Source organism: Xiphophorus maculatus, chromosome 22, assembly GCF_002775205.1.
Source record: "Xiphophorus maculatus strain JP 163 A chromosome 22, X_maculatus-5.0-male, whole genome shotgun sequence".
Classification (NCBI taxonomy): Eukaryota; Metazoa; Chordata; class Actinopteri; order Cyprinodontiformes; family Poeciliidae; genus Xiphophorus; species Xiphophorus maculatus.
In genome coordinates this window covers 10,158,368-10,179,508 of record NC_036464.1, presented here as the reverse complement: position 1 = coordinate 10,179,508, position 21,141 = coordinate 10,158,368, and the positions used below count along the sequence as shown (strand labels likewise).

General features: G+C 38.0%; 1 protein-coding gene across 1 annotated transcript; it reads right to left on the bottom strand.

Annotated features, from left to right (window-relative positions):
• Window positions 1-118: 118 nt before the first annotated feature.
• LOC102233420 (tyrosine-protein kinase Mer-like) lies at window positions 119-19,776 on the bottom strand. Its single transcript, XM_005806830.2, has 19 exons — window positions 19,512-19,776; window positions 17,792-18,101; window positions 17,606-17,706; window positions 17,274-17,450; window positions 10,551-10,637; window positions 10,357-10,472; window positions 10,097-10,286; window positions 8,851-8,996; window positions 5,766-5,904; window positions 4,863-5,013; window positions 4,316-4,404; window positions 4,097-4,192; window positions 3,079-3,159; window positions 2,898-2,990; window positions 2,687-2,805; window positions 2,480-2,589; window positions 2,232-2,391; window positions 1,319-1,455; window positions 119-882 (listed from the first exon to the last, which is right to left on the bottom strand). The coding sequence occupies exons 1-19, from the start codon at window positions 19,588-19,590 to the stop codon at window positions 429-431; spliced, it is 2,835 nt and encodes a 944-aa protein (XP_005806887.2). The 5' UTR covers window positions 19,591-19,776; the 3' UTR covers window positions 119-428.
• Between the last annotated feature and the right edge of the window lie 1,365 nt (window positions 19,777-21,141).

Here is a 21,141-nt window from a genome sequence, read left to right as displayed (position 1 = left end):
TTTAAAAACATATACCTGTGTATCCTTTTATTTAAAGTAGATAATTCATGAGATTATGTATCATCTCCTCTAAATATCACAATGATAAGCTACAACAATTAGTTTCAAATGAACAACATTCTTCATGAGAACAACATTTATTTTTACAACACAGGATTGTTTTATAGACATTTTGTACATTACCATATTTACATTGAAACACATTTCTCAAAACTTCAACGAGTTTCACAGTTCAGGGAGGCTTATTGAATATGTTACTTACCGAAACATGTTTGGAGTTGACAGAAAAGTAATAAGCTGACCATGTGAAGCTAACACTGCTCATTTAAAGAACGAGGGAGGGGTTTGAGATGCAAACAGGAAGAACAGTTAGTGCTGGTGAACCTTCGAGAGATGTTTTTACAGCTGGATGAAATTTAGCCTCTAAATCATTTTAACAGGCATGAAGTGTCATCTGTACTGTGCTCCATCACATCTGCTGCCCGATTTGCTCGACTCAAAGTATCCGTTGACAAAAGCGGCGTGTCCACCGTGGGAGAGCTCAGGGAGTTGTTAGCGGGGACCACCACTACGTAACGACCACTTCTAGCATCATCATCATCATCATCATCCCTCTGCTGCCCATGAATGTCTGCTGTAACTACTGTGTTTTCTGCTGCCTCATGGCTGCAGAAAGGGGAGGAGCTTAACTCCAGCTCTTCTGTGGTCATTTCCTCCCGGTCAGGGTCCTCTTCAGGAAAGCTGGTGTTAATATAAATAATATCTTCCCTGCTAGAACACTCAGGAAGTTTTTCTGCAAGCTTTTCCAACATTTCCCGAAGTTGAGGAAACAGTGGCCTGTCCACCGGATCGGCTCTCCAGCACCTGTACATGATCTCATACCTAGATAAAAGTAAAAGAAAAAAAAAGAGACACAAATCATATACAATTTCATGTTTTAGTGAACCACAAGCACAACTGAAAACAGTCTAAATAAAACGTTAATATTGACTCTAATATATATATTTTTTTTTATAAAATGTGTTTGCTGGCCTGGATCCCCTAAAAAATCCTTTGTTAGTCAGTGGAAATTATGACAGTAAAGATATCTAACATAGACCGGAAGTCATAGCTATTCTAACACACAAATATGCTTATATAAATCAAGGGTTGTTTTAAACTTCGCCCTGTTTGTGGCCCTTGAATTAATTTTATGCGGGCTCTGCACATTTAATTTGTTGTTGAGCAGGTAAATGAAAAACACAATAAAATGTATTGTTTCTTTTAAATAAAATAAACAAAAACTTTTGGAGCATGCTAATACTACTGAAACACTCACAGTTCGTCCAAACAGTCAGGCGGCTGCTTCAGTCTGTGACCTTCAACAAGATAGTCGTAAATCTCATGGTTCTGGACTCCCGGGTACGGCGTCATGCCTCGTGTAGCAATTTCCCACATGGTAACACCAAATGCCCACTGCACACATTTTAAAAAGCAAAACATTATTTTTGATAACTGGGACCACAATATGATCTGATAAGCATAAAAACAGCATTATGCATAGACTGGTAAAAGCTGGACTGGATTATTCCCCACCAGGTTAATGTCCAGTTCTCAAATCGATCTGAATCAAATGATTAAAGATCACCTCTTTGTAAAACATGCTGACGCTTTTTGATTCAGATGTATTGCAGCAAAGTTGCAGGGAGTGGCACTCGATAGCTGGAATGGCAGACCTTAGTTCCACTTTGATAAGTCTTCAAAACACATTTTATTCTCTGTGAAACTAGAGTGTTATGATTTCCAAACATATCTCTAAGATCTCATCTTGTCTCATTCAAATATTGTATATCATTTTCTGAGTTGGAGGGATAAATTCATTCCAAGGCTTGATTAGAAATTGGCCCCCACGTTATTTTCTTTGCCGTAGGTCTGATTATAATTGACAAAAGCTGCTGTTCTTTTGTATAAATCTTCTAGGTTTGTTTTTCTTTTAGGGTTTTTCTTAAATTTGACAAAATGCTAAAATAAAAATAAAAAACATGATATAATATTCTCAGCATGTGTCAGCAGTTCTTTTACCCTGACATAAAGGCATGTGAAACATAAGACAACTGACTATTCAGCCTTTATTTCTAAGGGAACTTGGAAGCTCTAATAAGCAAACCCACATTTCCTCATTGAGTTAGTTCTCTATTTAGCTGCTATCTGGTGATTTTCAGGGAACATTGCTAGATCCACATTACACTTACAACATCACTCTTTACAGTAAAAACTCTGTCTGCCAGACTTTCCACTGCAATCCACTTCACAGGCATTTTGGCTATCCTGCCCTGCCTGTAGTAATCCCCGCTGTAGATCTTCTTCGATAACCCAAAATCAGCGACACACACCGACAGGTCATCACGCAGCCTGCAAGGCAAGTAAAGAATAAGTCAAATAAACCTCTTGAGTAATGAAGATTTTTCCTTGAAAGCAAATTTCACAGAAATAAACCTACATGCAGTTACGAGCCGCCAGGTCTCGATGCAGAAAATTACGACCGCTGAGATACTCCATACCCAAAGCAATGTCAACCATGAACCTCAGGAGAGTCTGAGTTGGTAAGAACTGTGCACAAAAAGATAAAACGATAGACAACGGTGTTGAAATAAAAACACAATTCTAACCATAATGTGCATGTATTAAATGTTGGCTGAAATCTTACCCTGGGGCTCTCTTTCAGGCGTGAGCCCAACAAGAAACTATGAAGATCTCCATATTTCATAAATGGGAGGATGACCATCGGTTTGGGAAAATTTTCAGAGCCAACTTCCAAACACACACCTTAGAAGGACAAGTCGACACAGAAAATGTGCAAATAAGAACAGATAAAGGCAAGGAGAGCACTGAGATTCTACATAATTCAGTACTCATACCGAGCAGACGGATGACATTAGGATGGTCGAAATCTTTCATGCAAGCCGCCTCATTCAGGAACTCTTCAATTTCCCTTTGAGAGAAGCTGTCCACTGTTTTAAAAGAAGAGTTAAATATTTACTTTTCCTCTTTTTTTAAAGATAACAAATGTCTAAGTCTTCATATAATCATAAAGTTTACATTTCATTGTCTTCACAGCAACTTTTACAGATGTGCCATCTAAGCTTCTTAATCGTCCCTCGACAACCGAGCCAAATTCACCTGGAAAACAACAGAGCCCATTCATGAAGGCTGTACTGTGTAAGTAATGTGATATTAAATATCTTTAATTAAAGGGTCACCAGGAAGTATTCACGCACTTGGGTTTTTCTACACATTTTTCTATTACAGACATCTTATCTGAGCTTATCTGCAGATCCTCTAGAACAGGGGCGTCAAACTCAGTTACATTTTGGGCCAAATCAAAAATCTGAATGTTCTTAAAGGGCTGATTGTGCCACAATGTATTAAAACCTATTAAACTGTTAAAATATTAATAAACAGCTGTTTGTTTCAGCTTTAAATAAGTGTTTCTTAAAATTAAATAATACTAAACATCTTTTCACATTGATCAACCCTCCAGGATTGTGTGATTGTTTTTGTGTTTGTTTTTTTTAAATAAATATTTGTAAGAAATTTTTACAATATTTGCATTAATGTAACTTTTTATTAATCACCTTATCAAATTTATCAAAAACCCAATGTCATCGATCAATTTTGAGAAAAAATTGCAGCAAAAAACAGAAGAAAAATGTGGGGAACTTTTGATTTTGTGTGAATTTTTTAAAAAAACCGCAGGGACCTATTGATGTAATCTAGAGTCTTGTGGGCCACATGAAAAGCTACGGCAGACCAGATTTGGCCCCTGGGGCTTGAGTTTGACACATGTGCTCTAGAAACTAGATGCACCTGAGCTCTATTATATTTATCATAGCAAAGATTTGATTATTTATTGTCTTACTTGGATATTTAACTGTTTTAATGTTCATAAATTCACAGAACTGTCAGAGAACATGTTTCTGTTTTTCCCCGTTTAAGTTACTTTGTGTAGTGATATTATAGAAGGAAACAAAAACAGTGGCATCATAAAATGTGAAACAACTGAAGAGCTGTGAATACTTTCTGGTGGACCTACACATCCCTGAAACGCTTCCCTCACCTTCTCCAAGAACTTTTCCTATTGAGAGCAAGTTTCTTTGGATCATGACATCCTGCAGTTTGGCCTGGAGTTCCTCGCTTATACCAAGATTCCCAACTGAACAAAAGAGGCGCAAAAAAAATGTGTTTTTACATTGATATTGTTCTGAATACTTGCAGACATAAAAAAAAAAGAAATGAATTAATTTAATTGATTTCAATTAAATATTTAAGAACATACAAGTGATTGCAACTGCATTGCGGCTGTATGATCTCTGGTTTGTGTACTGTATGATCGCATCTGACTTTTCTGCACTTCCAAACTCCAACCTGCAGAGGGCGACAGAAGAGGAAAAATATTTCCACTGACATCATTGGATTTTGGAAAAAAAAAAAAACACACGCACACAAAAACTTGGCAGGATTCTTCATATCTAATGGTCAGTGTAGCAAGGAAGCAATCTGGGCAGTTTATTCCTTTGCGATATAGTGTTTTTTCTATCTGTGCAGCTGCCCGTGTCCTTTTCCTGAAACATAACCCTGAGTCATGACTTCCATATAAAACACACAGCTGCACCATTATTATCAGCATGCTGTGATGACTAACAGGAACTACATCCAGTTTAAAAAGATAAGCCTTAATCTATTAAATTTTTCCCATTCTTCATCTTAAAGAAATGTTATTCAAAATGAACTAAAATGAACTCAAACATAACACGCATAGGTGGCCACTTCTAAGGCTGAATAAGCAAAAGTAGGATTAAGCAAAAGTAGAAGATTCAGCATACCCAAAACAAGATCTGGGTGTCTTGTTCCGTACACAAAGTGTCCCCAAGATGATAATCAGCAGAAGAGAGATGGCACAAAACAGGCCCACCATAACCGAGACAGCGTGTGGGAGGCCTGTGTCTGGGGCGGAGGTAGGGATCACCCCTGAAGCTGAAATGAGAATATAACATTGAAAATTAAGATCAAACCTCTGAGAAAGAGATATTTGGTTGATTTATTTTAATATTTAATAAAACAAAATCTAACCAAATCAGACTTTAGTTCTACTTATTTTGAGCTCCTTTCAGAATGAGCTGTTTTAGGGCCTCTTGTCACTTTAAATCCAATTAAGTTGCTGCTGGCCAAGTCCCCCAACTAAACGTCTATACTTGCATGTGAACATGGCTTCAAACAGATGAACAATCATACAACTGCACACGTTCGAAAAGCAAAAGTAGAGCCTAAAGCACAGTCAACAAGAATGCAGCAAGTGGTTTCGACTGGTAAATCAACAACATAATATGTTTATTCCAGCAGCCATTGAACAGCAACTACAGCGGTGAAACCAGCTGATCAAATGTCCTGGAGCTCAGCATAGGTTGCTTGATGATGGGCTGTGTTTCAATGGGGTTGCTAAGTGGTGGGCAGTACCTGCTGATTTGTGACATTACAAAGATTTTTGAAATGAGTCAATTTCCAGACATAAAAAAATATTAACTTATTGCCAAAAACTGCCAGGGTGTTATTTTAAGTGCTTTGGGTGTTTTTAGAATTCGTAGAGACCCAAATGGAAAATGTGCAAAATGTGATTTTTACATAACTTTTACATTAACTCCAACAGTTGACAGACAGCACAAATCTATCAGCAAAAAAACTGTTGGACATTGACAAGATGAGAAAATAAAAACAGCAGAGCTGCTTACTGTCCGAAGGTGGCACCTCGAACCGGAGTTCTGGGCTGACCATGCCGCTCCCTGCCTTCGTAAGCGCAGCGACCGACACGCGGTAGGTGGTGTTGAATTCTTTCACAGGTACTAAAGTAGTGGTGTTGTCAGTGTGCACCTAAAATAAAACAGAACAGCTATAATAAAGACCTGTACCACTCTTTAAAAAATATCTGGAAACAAAACATTGACTAAGTCAGCAGAACAAAGAGACAAAGCCATGTTTTAACGTAAATTAAACTAAAAGTAAAAACATAATACATCATAGAAACTTTAACTTGTGGAGGTGTTTTGAAGCACTTCCAGTATGAAACCTTTTTGGAAAGTCCTGAGAAGTGTTCATGGGGGATTATTGTAAACCTCTTTCAAAAAGGGAAGGAAACTTATTCTCTGAAGTAGCTTGTGCTAAATGTGAAGAAGCATGTGACGGACACGGCTCTAAATTTCACAACACCCCGCATGGTGCCATCTGGAGGTGGTTTGCTTTCCCAAAGTGCTGACGAAGGACACTGAACCCAAGATTGAGAGCCAACATGTTTGTGACATCTAATGGAGGAAAACATGCAAATAAACATTCATGCAGCATCAAACTGTCAGAAGAGGTGTTGTTTAATCTGAAACAACAAGTGTATTTACTTACACTGTGTAAAAGATCATAACCTTTCTTCCTCATTAAATCAGACTAAACTTTTCCTGCTTTAGGTTAGTATTACCAAAATTAGTTATAAAGGATAAATGTCAGGGAGATATTTTATCACCTTATTTATTTCCACATGTTTACATAAACAGGATTTAAACAATGAATGGGTTTTGGAGTAAAATGTGTCTTTAAACTTTGTTAAAAATTGCAAGAAATGGTCATTTTCTGCAATGAAGTCAGTGCTGTACTGACATGAGCGGAAACGTTACTCAGCAAGGAAGAAAACAATAGCCAAAAGCAACATAAAAACCCAGATTACATGTAAATGCACACAATGATACAGACTTTAATTTTTGAGGCAGCTCTTGTGGTCTGATGATACTAAAAATGAAGTGGTTGGTCTTTATGGCCATTGCGACATTTGGAGAAACCAAGGTTCCGAATATCATGTGTAGATGTTTTGCTGCAGGAGGGACTGGTGCATTTCACAAAATAGATGGTGTAATGTTGAAAGGATATCATGTGAATATGTTGAAGAAAAACATCAGCCAGGAATTTACAGGCTGGACATTAATGGATCTCAATGGACATTTGACTGAAGTCCTACAATTTAGAAAAGGCTGTTTCATCTTGGATGGAATTTTTAAAAACTCCCTCACTAATTATTTTAACACTTTGTAAGTAGAAATAATTTGACAATTCATCTAAACCTGGAAAACATTTTGATAATTTAATATCTAGGTATGTGGTAATGCAGTTTATGTAAATATCAACCTCATCTCCCCTATGAAACTCTCCTATCAAAACTTCCCCACCTCAATGGTTCCAATCTAGCCAGATAACTGAGAATTAAAAAAAGGTGCAGTAATGCCTTTCATACATGATATTTAGCGCATAAAGGTACACTCTTGTATTCATACTTCTTTCAGTTAGATGACTCAGTATTGAGTGGAGACAAACACTGATATCCAGTGTGAAAACTGAAAAGCTGTCAACTTCCTTTGACTTCCAACCATCAGGGAAAGACAGGAAACAGTATTGTGCTACAGTGCCCTTTTACACACAAGTATGACTGCTTATGCACAAGTGTTAGAGTTTGAACAATAGATGGTTTAATTTTAGCTAGCAGGAAGAATTACTATGAATAAGATTCTGACTCAGATTCAGATTTATTTGTTTTCGCTGTATGAATTAAACATATAATGAAACTAAAACCAATCTTAAGGCTGGCCTTGGAATAATAAATGATGACATTTCTTAGCTTTTGCAATTATTGGGAGAAGTGGGAAAAAAATACCCTAAGTTGAACTCTTGATGACAAGAAATGAGGAAGTTGACTGTTTCACAAGTCAGGACAAAGGAAGGATCAATCAGTTTTCACTATGTCACACTCCTTTACATGTTTAATAATCTTAAAACAATGTAAAGTCAGGTAAAAAATATTTGCTCCCTTTTTTTCTTAAATGTTTCAGGCTCTCACATTATTTTTATATCACAGTTAATACAAATTGGAGTATTCAAATGACCATTTCATTTATTGGGAAAAAACTATCCAAACCAGCCTGACCATATGTGGAAAAGTAACCATAATCCTTTGCTAAATCATTAATCAACTGGGATTAAACACATAGATGAGTTTGTTTTCACTTGCAACAACCAGGTCTGATTACAACCACACATAGAATCTAAATAGAGCCTGTCTGACAACATGAAGTAGGATAAAATGTCAAACTCACTCACATTTGTTAGTGAGGAAAATGATTCAAAGCCATTACTAAGGCTTTGGGACTCCAGTAAACCAAAGTTGGAGCCATTATCCCCAAATGGAAAACAAGTGGAACAGTAGGGAATTACATTTTTTTTTCAAACAACCCTGACAAAATAAAGAAAAAACAGGCTTTCTGAAGCATTAACTTTAATTGATCTTGTTCATTACTCGATGTTCCTGCTAGTTTCCATGCACTTATTGGCTTAGAGGACAGATGAGCTACATGAGTTGATGCGAGAACAAAGTCGGATCTAACCAACCTTTCTCTGCTTTTTATAGAGGACAAAACTTCAGGCTCCATGGCAAGTTCTGTGTGTATTATATGCTGCCTCCTGAGTACTTTCAACAGGCCCTCATTTACAGTGTTCTGCTTTCCATTTGCAGCTGTGAGATCACATCTGTGGCAATAAAGAACAGCTGCTATCGTACAAATGAGGAACAACATCTGTTCCAGAGACTTGGAATTTGAACAAGTCATCTGCACTTTCTCCAGACAAAATAGCTTCAGTGACTCTCATCTTCTTTGAAACCGTCTTTATACTTTTGTGTTCGAACTTTTGAGGATGGATTCAATCTTGGATCTGTGGATCTGTCCTCAGGAAATATATAGGGAAAGGAATTTAAAGAAAGCAAAAAGCTAAATTTATTTTACTCACCCTATCTTCATCTGTTCCGTGCTTAACGATAACTTCATAGCCTTGCAGGATGCCATTTATTTTGTCCTCTGGCGGAGGCTTCCACTTGATAACTAGCCATGACTCATTCAGCTGCACGGTCACATTTCTGGGGTAACTTGATGGCACTGAGGGCATGACAAGTAAAAAAAAATAAAGTGGTTAAGACAGCAGTAAAGCATCATAACAAAATTAATTGACTTCTTACAGGGCTGAAGCTTAAGAATAAAACAAAACAAGATCCACATCGATCTTCCTGAAATGACTAAATTGTTTTGAATGCAGTTTGGTATTTGGTGACTTCCAGGAATGTCCTATTAAGTCTTTCAACTACAATATTCCCTGCAGTGGCTTTAGGAAGGAAATTGAAAGGAGCTCCACCCAGTAAGAACTTTCTGTTTTGTCAGCCCCCTCCTATTTCCTGAGTGACCCATCAAGACAACAACGGATTTAGTGAATACCACGTTTTTCTGAATTCACTTGTGGTAATTCAACAAGTAGTAGTTGTGTAAGTTATGAATACTCCAGTAAGCAGGAGGCTTACACTGATCACATTTGGAATGGGAAGCGGGTTAATTACACAGTGTTGCAATTCCTAAAACCCAAAGAGGAACGATGAGATGAGGCAGAAACATCTGAGGGTATGGAGAGCAAATACATGAACAGTGTCAAATTATAATCAGCTTCCTTGAAGATGTGAGGGATCCAAATTGAATTTTTCTCATTTTTAATCCATTTCAGCCTTGATTTGAGTCAACTTGCGAGGAAAATATCGGATTATATTGTTTCTGAAATGATTATTTTAGTAATAGATTATTCTGACAATCTATTACAAAAATTGGAACATACTGCTGATTTTCTGCAGAAATATATTAAGCATATAAATAAACAAATAATTAAATTCCTTTTTAAAATAAAATAAGTTTTTGTTGCCTAAAATGCAGTAACATAAAACTCCTTTAGCTAAAACTATGCCACTTGAAGAGCTCTGATTTGCAGACAAACATTTGTTTTTTTATCTTAAATACAAAATGTATATATTTTTGTGCAGCTTTGGCTTAATTACTGCTGTTGTTCTTTCACTGATTAGTCTTTTTTTTTCATTAACTAGAGTCTGTATGTTCTAGGGAACAATTAATCGATTACTTAATTAGTTGACTATTATTTCAATAACTGATTCATCATGATTAACCTGACTGTTTCAGTCCCAGCTGAACTCATGACACACCTCCCTCTGTGGTGCTGTTCTGGATCCACATGGAGAGCGGAGACGCTCCCAGCTCGTTGCTACAGGAAACACTCATGTTGTACCACGTCATAGCCTTCAGCCCGGAGACTTCACAAGGGAAAGGCGGCACTGTGACGTTATCGAGCCTGGTTATGGTCACCTCCCCTTTCCTCTGACTCATCTCTTTGACCTTGGATGGAGCAGAGATCAGGTGAGCAATCAAAAAATGTAGCAGCATTTTCTCCACATGTGGGACTTACCCTGACATGACAACTGGTGATAGAAGAGAAGCCGTCGTGTCCAGGGATCCAGCTCAGCATCAGCTTATTGGACTCTTTAGCCGTCACCGTAAGATTAGTCACAGGACTCGGAAGAACTAAAGTAACACCAATAAAAGTGATTAAAATCCACACAAGGAGCATCAAAAACATTCCTAAAAAGCTCTACCTTTTACCTTTGATGTTAATAGTTGCTACTCTGGATGTAGAGACTCCCTTTGCGTTGTGAGCTTCGCAGCTGTACTGGTTTTTCTTGTCCACACCTGCAAATGGAAGAGTAAAGTCAACAAAGTTGCAGAATTCAGGTAGTATTTTCTTACAATGGTGTGAAAAACCCTGGAGTAAGAACAAACGGGAAACATTGTCTCTACTCTCTAGATTTTGGCCAACAAGTCAAATTCCCTTGGAAGCAGACAACAGCCAGACCTTTCCGCGGCTCTTTTTTTTTTTACTGGATGCGCAATTGTTCTCTTTCAGCAGCCACATATCTGCCCAGCCAGGCGAGGCTAGATTAGGACTCTGAAATAATGTCCCTTTTGTGCTGTGTTTTCCAGCACTTGCGTCTCGGAAACGCTGTCACAAAACTCATCCCAGAGCACCTTGAAAGCACCGGGAAAACGACTGAAATTGTGCATCTAACCTTCCTTTTGTAAAACAGATTGATGCATCAGTGTAAATGTATTAGATATCAATTGTTTTGAATGCAAGAACACCCATCTGGACATTTACTTCAACCTTGAACTGTGGACCAATCTTTCACGCTAATCAATCAGTATAAAGTAGCATTTAAATGTGAAGCAGGAAAAGAATTATACATAGCTTTCAAATATTTCACAACTGACAAAGTTTGCTGTGCTTTTACTCAGAGGACTAAATAAAATTAGCAGGAATAAAGCTGTTCTGTGTTTTCATAAATCGCAGGACACTCCTTGAAGACCTGCTAGATCAAAACATGCTCAACATTTTGGAATGTGTGGGTCAAAGTTCAAGCCTAAATGTCTGTATTCAGTCTGACTGAGCTTGAGAATAGGAAACATTTCAGGGTCTAGATGTGTAAATCTGATAAAGAGATACACAAAAAGTCTTGCAACTGTAATGTAATTACAGCCAAAGGTGTTTCTATAAAATATCGACTCATGTGGGATGAATACAAATGAAAACAAAAAGGTTTGTTTTTAGTCACGTATTTATTGTAAAAAGGAAATGTATCAGGGTCATGTCTTGTCATTTCTGCTTTCACTGTACTCTAGAAGTGAATCAAAACAAAAGCAGTAATACACACACAAAAACATATACGTCTCTGGGTTTTTCCTCATAAGGAAACTGGGACGCGGATCAGAGTGAGCCAGAATAGCTAAACAGTGCGATGTGGATGTGAAACACGCATCCGGCACCCTCTAATTTTCAGGTTTGGGTTTCCTCCAGCTCCCCGAGCAGCTTGGGATGTCAGCTGTTTTTCCATTTTCTATTCAGGGAGCGAATACAGTCACAAACTACACAGCCAGATTACAACAGAGTCCATTCCCAGTGTTTCTACTTCTTTCTGTAATAAACCTTTAGAGCGTTTTAATCTCAAATAACAGGTGTGCTCAATTCTAACATAGCTAAAACTGCAAAGTAAAGTAGTTCAGACTTTACTCCTTACAATGGTAAAGCCTCCAGGTGAGAAAGGCTTCACATACATCTGAAGGGTAGAAACTTATTTTTAAATATGTAGTTTTCCACACAGATGGATTCTGCCATTCCTTTTAAACGCTCTGAAAACCGCGTCTTTCATTTTTAAGATGCTGGTTGAACTTTTTCTTTATCCTCTGAGTGTTGCTCTGAACATGATGCATTTGTTTTAATGTTCTACACTAGGGCTTAAAATATAGATGAGAAGTTCCCAAGCCTGGTTCTCTGGACCCACTGTCCAGCATGTTTTACGTGTTTCCCTGCTGCTGCACATCTGGCTTAAATGAAAGGGCAATTAGCAAGTTTCTGCAGCTATCGATGGCAAAGGAGGGAATGCAAACATTTAAATCAGGTGAAAACATCTAAAACATGCAGGACAGTGGGTCCCAATGCCCAGGGATAGGGGCCACTGATACAGATTATTTAATGTAATTAGTATTATTTAGTTATTAAACATATTGCATTTTCTTGCACCCAAGAGTATACTTGCATAGCAGATTGCAGAAAAACACTTTCAATATTCATCTTTTGATTTTTACAATTTCTAAAAATGAATGCCAAATATGGAAAAGAAAACAAAAAATGCTTTCTGTAAATCATTTCATAAAACTAGAACAACTAGATCCTAAAATCACTAGATCATCTTTTTTAGGTCACATGGCTCAGCCACAATCTTATATTCAAGGAAGTTTTCATTGTTTTAACATCAGAAACTCTCCAAATACCTGTAGGAACTGAAACACTCTGCTAGAACGGATTTATCTTGTCTTGATCTGTAGATTGTGGTGAAAAGCCTCCATATCTAACAAAACAGATGTTATGAATGGCAGTGAGCCTGCATTGCAATTCTAACTTTTTGAAATCATGCAAGTCATATTTCGCAACTGTATTAACAGCACTCTAATTACGTCAATAGACCAAATTTGTTTCTGATGAGAGGCCCTAAATCACTCATTATGTACAATGAAGTTGAGTTTGCAGCAAAGCTCGTTTGCCAGTATTTGGTCCTGCACAAAGCTCTGCCTGCAGCCTGCCAGCCTCTGTGTTCTGCCTCTCTTTACCGGGCAGTGGGCCGTCCTGTGAAAGGGGCCTTTGTCCGCAGATCCAACCTCCGAACAGCCAGGCCCCTTGCACATGCCGGACCAAAGCACAGCTCTAAACCTTTAACCCCTCAGCTTCTGGCAATGGTGGATCTGCTTCGCCCGTAGCAAACCACAGAGTAACAGCCTATAGTTTAAATCTTATGCTTCTGATGATGTTTACTCTCAGAAGGGTTCATAAAGTCGGCATGTGTGTTGGGAAACTGAGACATTAAGATACCAGAAATGTCTGTATTCCTCTTCTTGTGTAACATTCGAGGACATTACTTTGTGTTGACAAGAGAGCAGGACACAACATCAGAGTAATGCAGATAACCGCAGCTTTTTAATGCAGCACAAGAGCAAAGCCGAGAGTCAACATACGCAAAACAATCAAAAATATATGCACAACATAAACCAAGGAAGTAAAAATTATCCATATGCAGTTTATCCCCAGCTGCACTGATGTCATAACAAAGGTCATACTGCATCTCATGTAGAAACCAGCAGACTGTGGAAGCCAGTTTAGCCACAACAATATCCAATAACGCTGCCTGAAACTTGTAAAGTGGCCTAGAAGTCAAAGGCAGAGCGGTCATTTCGTTTGCTCTCTCAGCTCTGTTTTTCTTCAGGCAGATACTCTTCTGACCTTGACTGTGTCAAAGAATTACCGACTTTAAATCGGACTCAAAGAAAACTGTGGGATATGAAAAAATAAAAACATTCACTCAGTATGGTTGCTAACTTCAATTATTATTAAATTCTTTTGATGCATTTTTGTGATATTTCAACTAAATTTGACAGGATGCATGTTAAAAAATGAATCTTAATATTTTTTATTACTTTTGTTTTGAACTCTCTTAGTCACACTTCTGCTTGTCTTTTCATTTCTTTTGACATGTAGCGATAAATTCTGTAGCATACACTTCAGAAATGTCTGTTTTTGTGCATTGTAATTATAATGAATTAAAGATTTTACTTAATTTCTACAGGAACATAGACTAAAATCTGCTATCAGTGCTTTTTCTATGGCTGTGTCTCTGAAACAGCTGTTTCAACCCACTGCTCCACACTCCAAGCCTTCAGTCTAACTCTGCTGCAACCAAATTGATCTGAGTGACTCCTCCGTATGTAATCTAGTGTTTCGCTGTTACTTAGTCATTAATTTAAACCTGGTTTATTAATGTGTCCTGGAGAAGGACTTGAGAAATCAGGTCTAATTTCCAGCTTAATATCAGACATTAAATGTCCCTTGACCGTTTTGAAGGTAAAAATTAACTCTCTCAAATCAATCAGACTCTTAAGACTAGAAAACAAGAATGAATGCAAAAGTAAAAAAAGCTGACTTAGATCTGATGACGCAAATTAACTGCTTTGCTAAAGTGGCTTCCCCAAATCATGCAAGCAGTGGCAGGAAGAAAACCATCGCTGAAACAAAGGCACAGGTCATGTGAGGGACAAAAATACCTGCCATCAGATAAGACCAAAACCAAAATTTCTGGCTTTAATGCAGAAGTTGAGGTGGAATGTGGTGAAATACCAACATTCCACATCATATTGAAAGCAGCATGCACTCTGTGATACTTGACGGTGGCAGCATCATGCAGTGAGAATGTTTTTTTTTCAGCAATAAAAGTGAAGCTGGACAGAGCTGATGGGAAGCATACATGGCAATCAGAGGTCCTTTTAATTATCACTGCATTTAGATCAACACATATTCATGTTAGAATGGTCTAGTCCAAGTTCAGCTCAAAATTCAATTGAGAATCAATGGAAAAAAACTGAAAATCTTTGTTCACAGATGGTCTCCATTAAAATTCAACCAAGCTAATTTGTGAAGAAGAATGGTCAAACTTTTTATTTCTAGATTTGCAAAGGTGGTAGAGACCCCGAAAGGCTTCATCTGGTTCTTCAAAGTATTTACTCAAGGGAGCTGAATGCAAGTCTACATAAAAGCTTAAAACTATGCCGGTTACACTTTTCAGATACACATATGTCAAAATATTTGAAAAGCGCATCTTACTTGCTCTTCAGATCTACTACAGCTGTTTTTCCATTACAAATGTGTGCAAATATTTGTCAATATTCCGCTAATGCCAAAAAAACAAAAATTTTGCAACGGCAGAGTCCATTAAATGAGAAACAAAATTAAAATCACACACAAATACGCTTGTTCACGCAATAAGTTATTCAAAGTAATGGTCAGCAACAGATGTAAACAGTTACATGAGATATATTCAGATTTCGGCCGTGCGCTCATCATCTATCAGCCATCAGAGGAGACGTTGGCGACTTATTAAAGCATTGCAGCAACAAACCCCTCATACTTTGGAGCAAATTTCCATTTAGCAAAATGACTTCCATAATTTATATTTTGGAGAATTTTATGGTTAATGGGAATGCAGCTAGTGTTGATGTATCACTGCGGTGCCCAAATCTAGTCCTCAAGAGACACCATACTGTAACCTTTGGATGCATCTCTTGTCCAACACGCCTGAATCAAATGATCAGCAGGTGATTCAGCTCTGCAGAGGCCTGGTGACGAACAATTCAAAGATAAAGTTCTATAAGTTACAAGACTAAAATCCCAGTAAAATGCACTGAAAGTTGTAGTATTCCCAGGAAGATTACCAGTGTATCATGACACCCTGAGAAATGTTGGGGGGATGAAGAGAAACCAGTTAAACACAAAAAACCTCAAACTGTGATGGATGATTTGTTGAAGTTTCTTTGAAAGCGATTACAGTTGCATAACCTTTGATGTCTTACTAGACGTTAAAAGGACAGGCTGTCGCCAACCCCACTACGCGTCTGTTAAAAACATGATAAACCTAGAAGCTGACTGAGTTGGTTTCATGACACAAAGCAGGAAAAAACATCTAGCCAACAACATCTACCAGCTGCTGCATCTGAAAACTTCCTAACCCTCTATGGCATGGCGTTGCCCTCAGGCAACAAACCACATAGCTGTACCTCACATTGCTCCTTTATTTTATTTCTTGGGGGGGCATGATTTTTGACATATTTTTGTCCAAAAAATAGTTCTTTTATGAATATAGTTTTTGTTTGATTTGTATTTCATTTCTCATAATCAGTGTAGACAATCTTGGTGTTCTAGACCAATGTTACCCTGAGGCAACAAACCCAAATCTGGTTCCAGGAGGTGTCAGAGTCCGATTTTATGATTGACATGTAATTAGGGACCACCAAGCTCCCAAAGAATGCAGGAAAATATTTCTTCCCCACAAAAATAAAAAGTCATGCCATAGAGGGCTAATTAACAAGATGCCAAAACATTAAACTCCCCTCAAGGCTCAGGCAGTTTCCGTGCCCTCTTCCCATTGAAAACTTTTGTCTTATTTACACGTTATTGCGCAAGTTTCCAATGTTGCTTCCATAAGCTAACCATGCACTGGCGTCAAGCACAGTCTCAGGAAGCTTTCAGGAAGTGTGCTATTCCAGCAATCAGCTCTTTGTCCAATGTTGCACTGGTTGAGCAGCATTACAAAAAGCGTCAACCGCATGTGAATGACCACTATTAACCGCGCTGCAGAGCAACGTGGTGAGGAATGTGACTGCCGTAAGCAAGGTGCAGCTGCTGAGGCAGCAGACACGAGGCAGAAGAGAAACCAAAGACGGGGTAGGGACGGCATGACTAAACACCGCTGTCCAGAAACGCTGAATATCTATATGTGCTGATGATTGAATTGTCTCTAAACTGAGTTCCAGAGGGGGAAATATTAAAAGCAAAACTAGTTAAACGTCATTAAAGGATTTTACAGCTTGCTTTGGTTTAATTGCATCACAATCATAGAAACCAGGATGTCCTTTTAAAAAGTCATTTGGATTTAACTGGTTGGAAACCAACAAATAGAGGTTCATTAAAACACGCTTTCATTTAATTTATATGGACGGATCAGAGCTTCTAAATAAATGCTCAATTTAAATGTTCTAATTTAAAAAAGAACAGTCAGGAAAGGGATAAATCACAATCTGTATTTTTTGACACATTCACAGAGTCACCAAGATAGTCTGCTGTCCTATTAAACCTTTTATTAGATAGAATATAAAGAGAGCGGCTAGAACAGAAAGAGGCTGGTCATCACACAACTCAAATTAAAATAACTGCATGCTGATGAGGTTTACCTTCCACAGTTAACCTGCTGGGAGACTTTTCCTCTTCTTTTCCCTCAACAGGTTTTTCATCACTGAACCAGCGGATAGAAACCGGTTCTGGAGGACCCTTTGCCACACAGGTCAGCGTGAAATTTGCATTCCTGGTCACATTCAGGTCCTCTGGTTCATGTATAAATCCTGGCAGACCTGCAGGGGGGCAGAGGGGAGAGAGGTGCAAAAATGGATCACACTGCAAAAATATAAAATCATAAAACATATCTTTGTGTTGATATATTTGTACACTTGAAGTAAAGTTATACTGACACAGAAGCATCTGTTGTTACAATCTTATTAAAACCCACCTTCCACCCCTAGAACGATGGACTGAGACCTCCTTGTCTTATTGTTGACGCTCAGTGTGCAGTGGTACTCGCCAGCATCCACTCTCTGTACTTTTTTAATGCTGTAACGCAGCACATAGTGACATATTAATCTCCCTACTTGTCTCGTAATCCATTATTTTCGTCTTTCATCTCAGTGCAACATACATCACAGTGGAGATGAGAGTTGTGACTCCGTCTGTGAAGGTCTGGAGCTCGTTGATCGCCATGTGCTCGTCAGCGGACAGGTCCTTGTCGTTCTTCTTCCAGATGATGGAGGGGTCCAGCCTCGTATCGGGGATGTCGATGGAGCAGTTGAACTTAGCCTGGTGGCCCTCTGACAGCTCGATGGAGTGGATGGTGGGCTTGAACTGCAGCTGCCTGAGCTGATCTTCACTCAGGTGAACTGGAGAAACGTGGCGTGGAATGACAATAGCCTCTGAGCTCCTAGTTGGTCGGCGAACGTTGGACTGTTGAACTGTGCACAGAGGACGAGATGTTAGGATGCTCTGAACCACGCAACATTAGCAGTAAACAGGAGAAAAATGCTGCTTTACTGTGGTGCACATAATAAAATCTTATTGTACTAATATAAGATACTCATTTTTCTTTTGTTTTTATAGTTGTTGAAAAACACTTTATTTAATTCTATAAAACGTATATTTCTATTTTCTTCTCTTATTTTAATCTTGTTCGTTTTTATTCCCACCCGTATTTTGAATGTAGTGTATTGCGTAAATATTTACACTAAATTTGATCACATTCCAGCCAGAAACATTGACTTTCTGTGGCAGTTCAGCACAAAGCAGCTCATGTTTGTAAAGTGAAATAATAATTATAGATGGTTGTCAAATATTTTTACAAATTAAAATCTGAAGCCCTCTGAAACATTACTGGTTGGGATCATCAATAATCCAGACTTTATGAAAGAGCGGCAAGAAAAAACATTTATCGTGTGAAGTCTCATCTGCAGTTTGTAAAATGCAGATCCACATTTGTGGAGTGGTGAAAACGTGGAACAAGGTATTCTGATCAGATGGGATCAAATATTTACTTTCTGTCTTCCATTCAAAGTGCTGTGTGATAGATATCCAAGATTGCACCCTAAACAACATGCCTATAGTGAAATACGGAGAAAGCAGCATCATGATGTGGTAATGCTGTGCTGGACATAAAAGTGACAAACGGATGGAGCTAAATGCAGGATAACAACACGAAACACAAAGCCAGAAATAGAATGGAATGGTTTGTGTCAAAGCTTTCATGTGTTAGAGTGGCCCAGTCAAAGTTCAGACTTAGATCCAATAGGTACACATTCACTCTACATCCAAAATGGCTGTGCTTAAAGAATGGGTAAAATATGCACAGTGTCAATTTATTTATTTATTTTTATTTGTAGAAATTTCCCCTCATCTTTGCCATTATGAACTACACATAAAATCACAATAAAGTATGTTAAAGTTTGTAGTTGTAATGTGACAAAAAGTAAAAAGCTTTAGGGCTTCACTGCTTTCCTAAGTACATATCTATACATAGTATTTAAAGTTTTTTCAGTCTAAAAGCTTGTAAAATCCAAAAGGTGATTTACTCATCTACCACAGCTTATGTCTTATCAGAAACTGACAATGTACTTTGTACTGCACTAACCTGTACAAACGGTGACAGGTAGCCTCCAAACCCAGACTAATCTAATCAATTAAGGCTTCCTGGAGGGCTTAAATACTTTATATACACATTAAAATCTGAATTCAATCGCACTTGAGCGGCAATGTCCAGCGAAGAGTCCTGCCTTTAGATTTAAATCAAGAGTAGATTACCTCTACGGCTACTTCAGGGTCCATGAAGTAGCTCAGGAAAACGTATTTTCCCCCAAAGAAAACAAACTTACCGCTGAGAGAGCTCCGCAGAAGACAGGCTGTGATCACCAGGAGAACAACAAGCCAGCCAGAGTTGAACATCTTTCCCATCAACAATATTTTGGTAGCGTAGCGGCAACAGGCTGAGAAAAGTTGTCAAATACACGCAGACTGCGTTGGTTCAGCTCCGAGAAAGGACAACATCCCCCAGAGGAGGGGGTTCAACGCTGTCTGAGTGGAGCTGTTGACTGAAGGGCTGCATAGCTGGAGAGAAAAGTTCAGAGTTTGGGACGTCACCGCAGATGTGGCCCATAAAGGCGGGACCGAGGAGCCGCTGAACACAGTAGGAACTAAAAATAGTGAAGCTACACAGATTCCATCATTTTGTCCGTCAAAAGCTTTAATTTACACTTAATTTCAACTTTAGCTCCTTTATTACTGATACACTATCACCCCGACAGTTATTAAATACATTAAAGCCAATAAAACTCTGCGCTCAACTGCTCCACCATGTGGCCACTTTCAGATGACAACCTTGGTTTTTCCGTCTCCCCGCATTTAAATGTTTAAATGTCCCTCGCTGTCAGACTCTATGGACGTTCATCCGATTCTTATAAGTTGCTGACATTAAATGTATTTCAGTCTAAAGAACAGCTAAAACAAAACACACCACATTTTACAAATAAATGTCATTTTAAACTTTGAAGAAGTAATAATGCATCGTTAGCTTTATTTTTTTAGAAGAAAACAATGTAATTGTTTCCCCCTAAAAGAGATTATTTTAATCTAAAATAAATTTTGGAAAGAAGAGGTGGTGATTTTCCCCCATAAATTAATTTTTATTTGCGTAATTATTGTCACGTTAAAACAAGCCTTATTATCAGCAGTGGCGCATTTGCATTTAGCTCACCTGAGTCAGTAATTTGGAGAATCACGTTTTGTTCAAGAGCAGCAAGTTTTTCAAAACTTTGAAAGACTTGCTGCTCAAGTCTTTCAAAGTTTTTCAAAGAGAAGAGTCTTTCAAAACTTTGAAAGAGTTTTGAGAGACAAGTCTTTCAAAACTTTGAAAGACTTGTCTCTCAAAACTTTCAAAATGCTGAGTCAAACTACATAAGGAATGCCTGAAAACGTTACTTTTTAGAGCCACTGGCTCTCAATGGGATTTAGGTCTGGACTTTGACTCGGCCATCCTATCATATGAATACTTTGATTTAAATTGTGTCATTGTATCTCCAGCTGGATGTTGATAGTTGTTTTTTCTGCTAGAAGGTGATCCTTAACCCAGATATCTGTATTTTGCAACTCATAGCAGCTTTTTGTACATGATTGTTCTGTATTTAGCTTCGTCCATCTTCCCATAGTATCTAAAAACTGCACTCAATTAAAAGTAGCACTACTTCAACATATTTACTCATGTAAAAGTAAAAAGCAGCCATTCAAGAAATTACTTGAGTAAGAGTAAAACAGTATTTGGTAAAAAAAAAAATAAAAAAATTAAAAAAAAAGGCTACTCAAGCAAGAGTAACTGATCAAAACATCAATCATTTAATATTGAAAAATTACATCACCAAAATACAAAGTCATGTGAAAATTTTGGTATTTCAAAGATCAGAATGAAAATAATGCATATAAATAACATACAAAATAATAAAAATCAGGCAA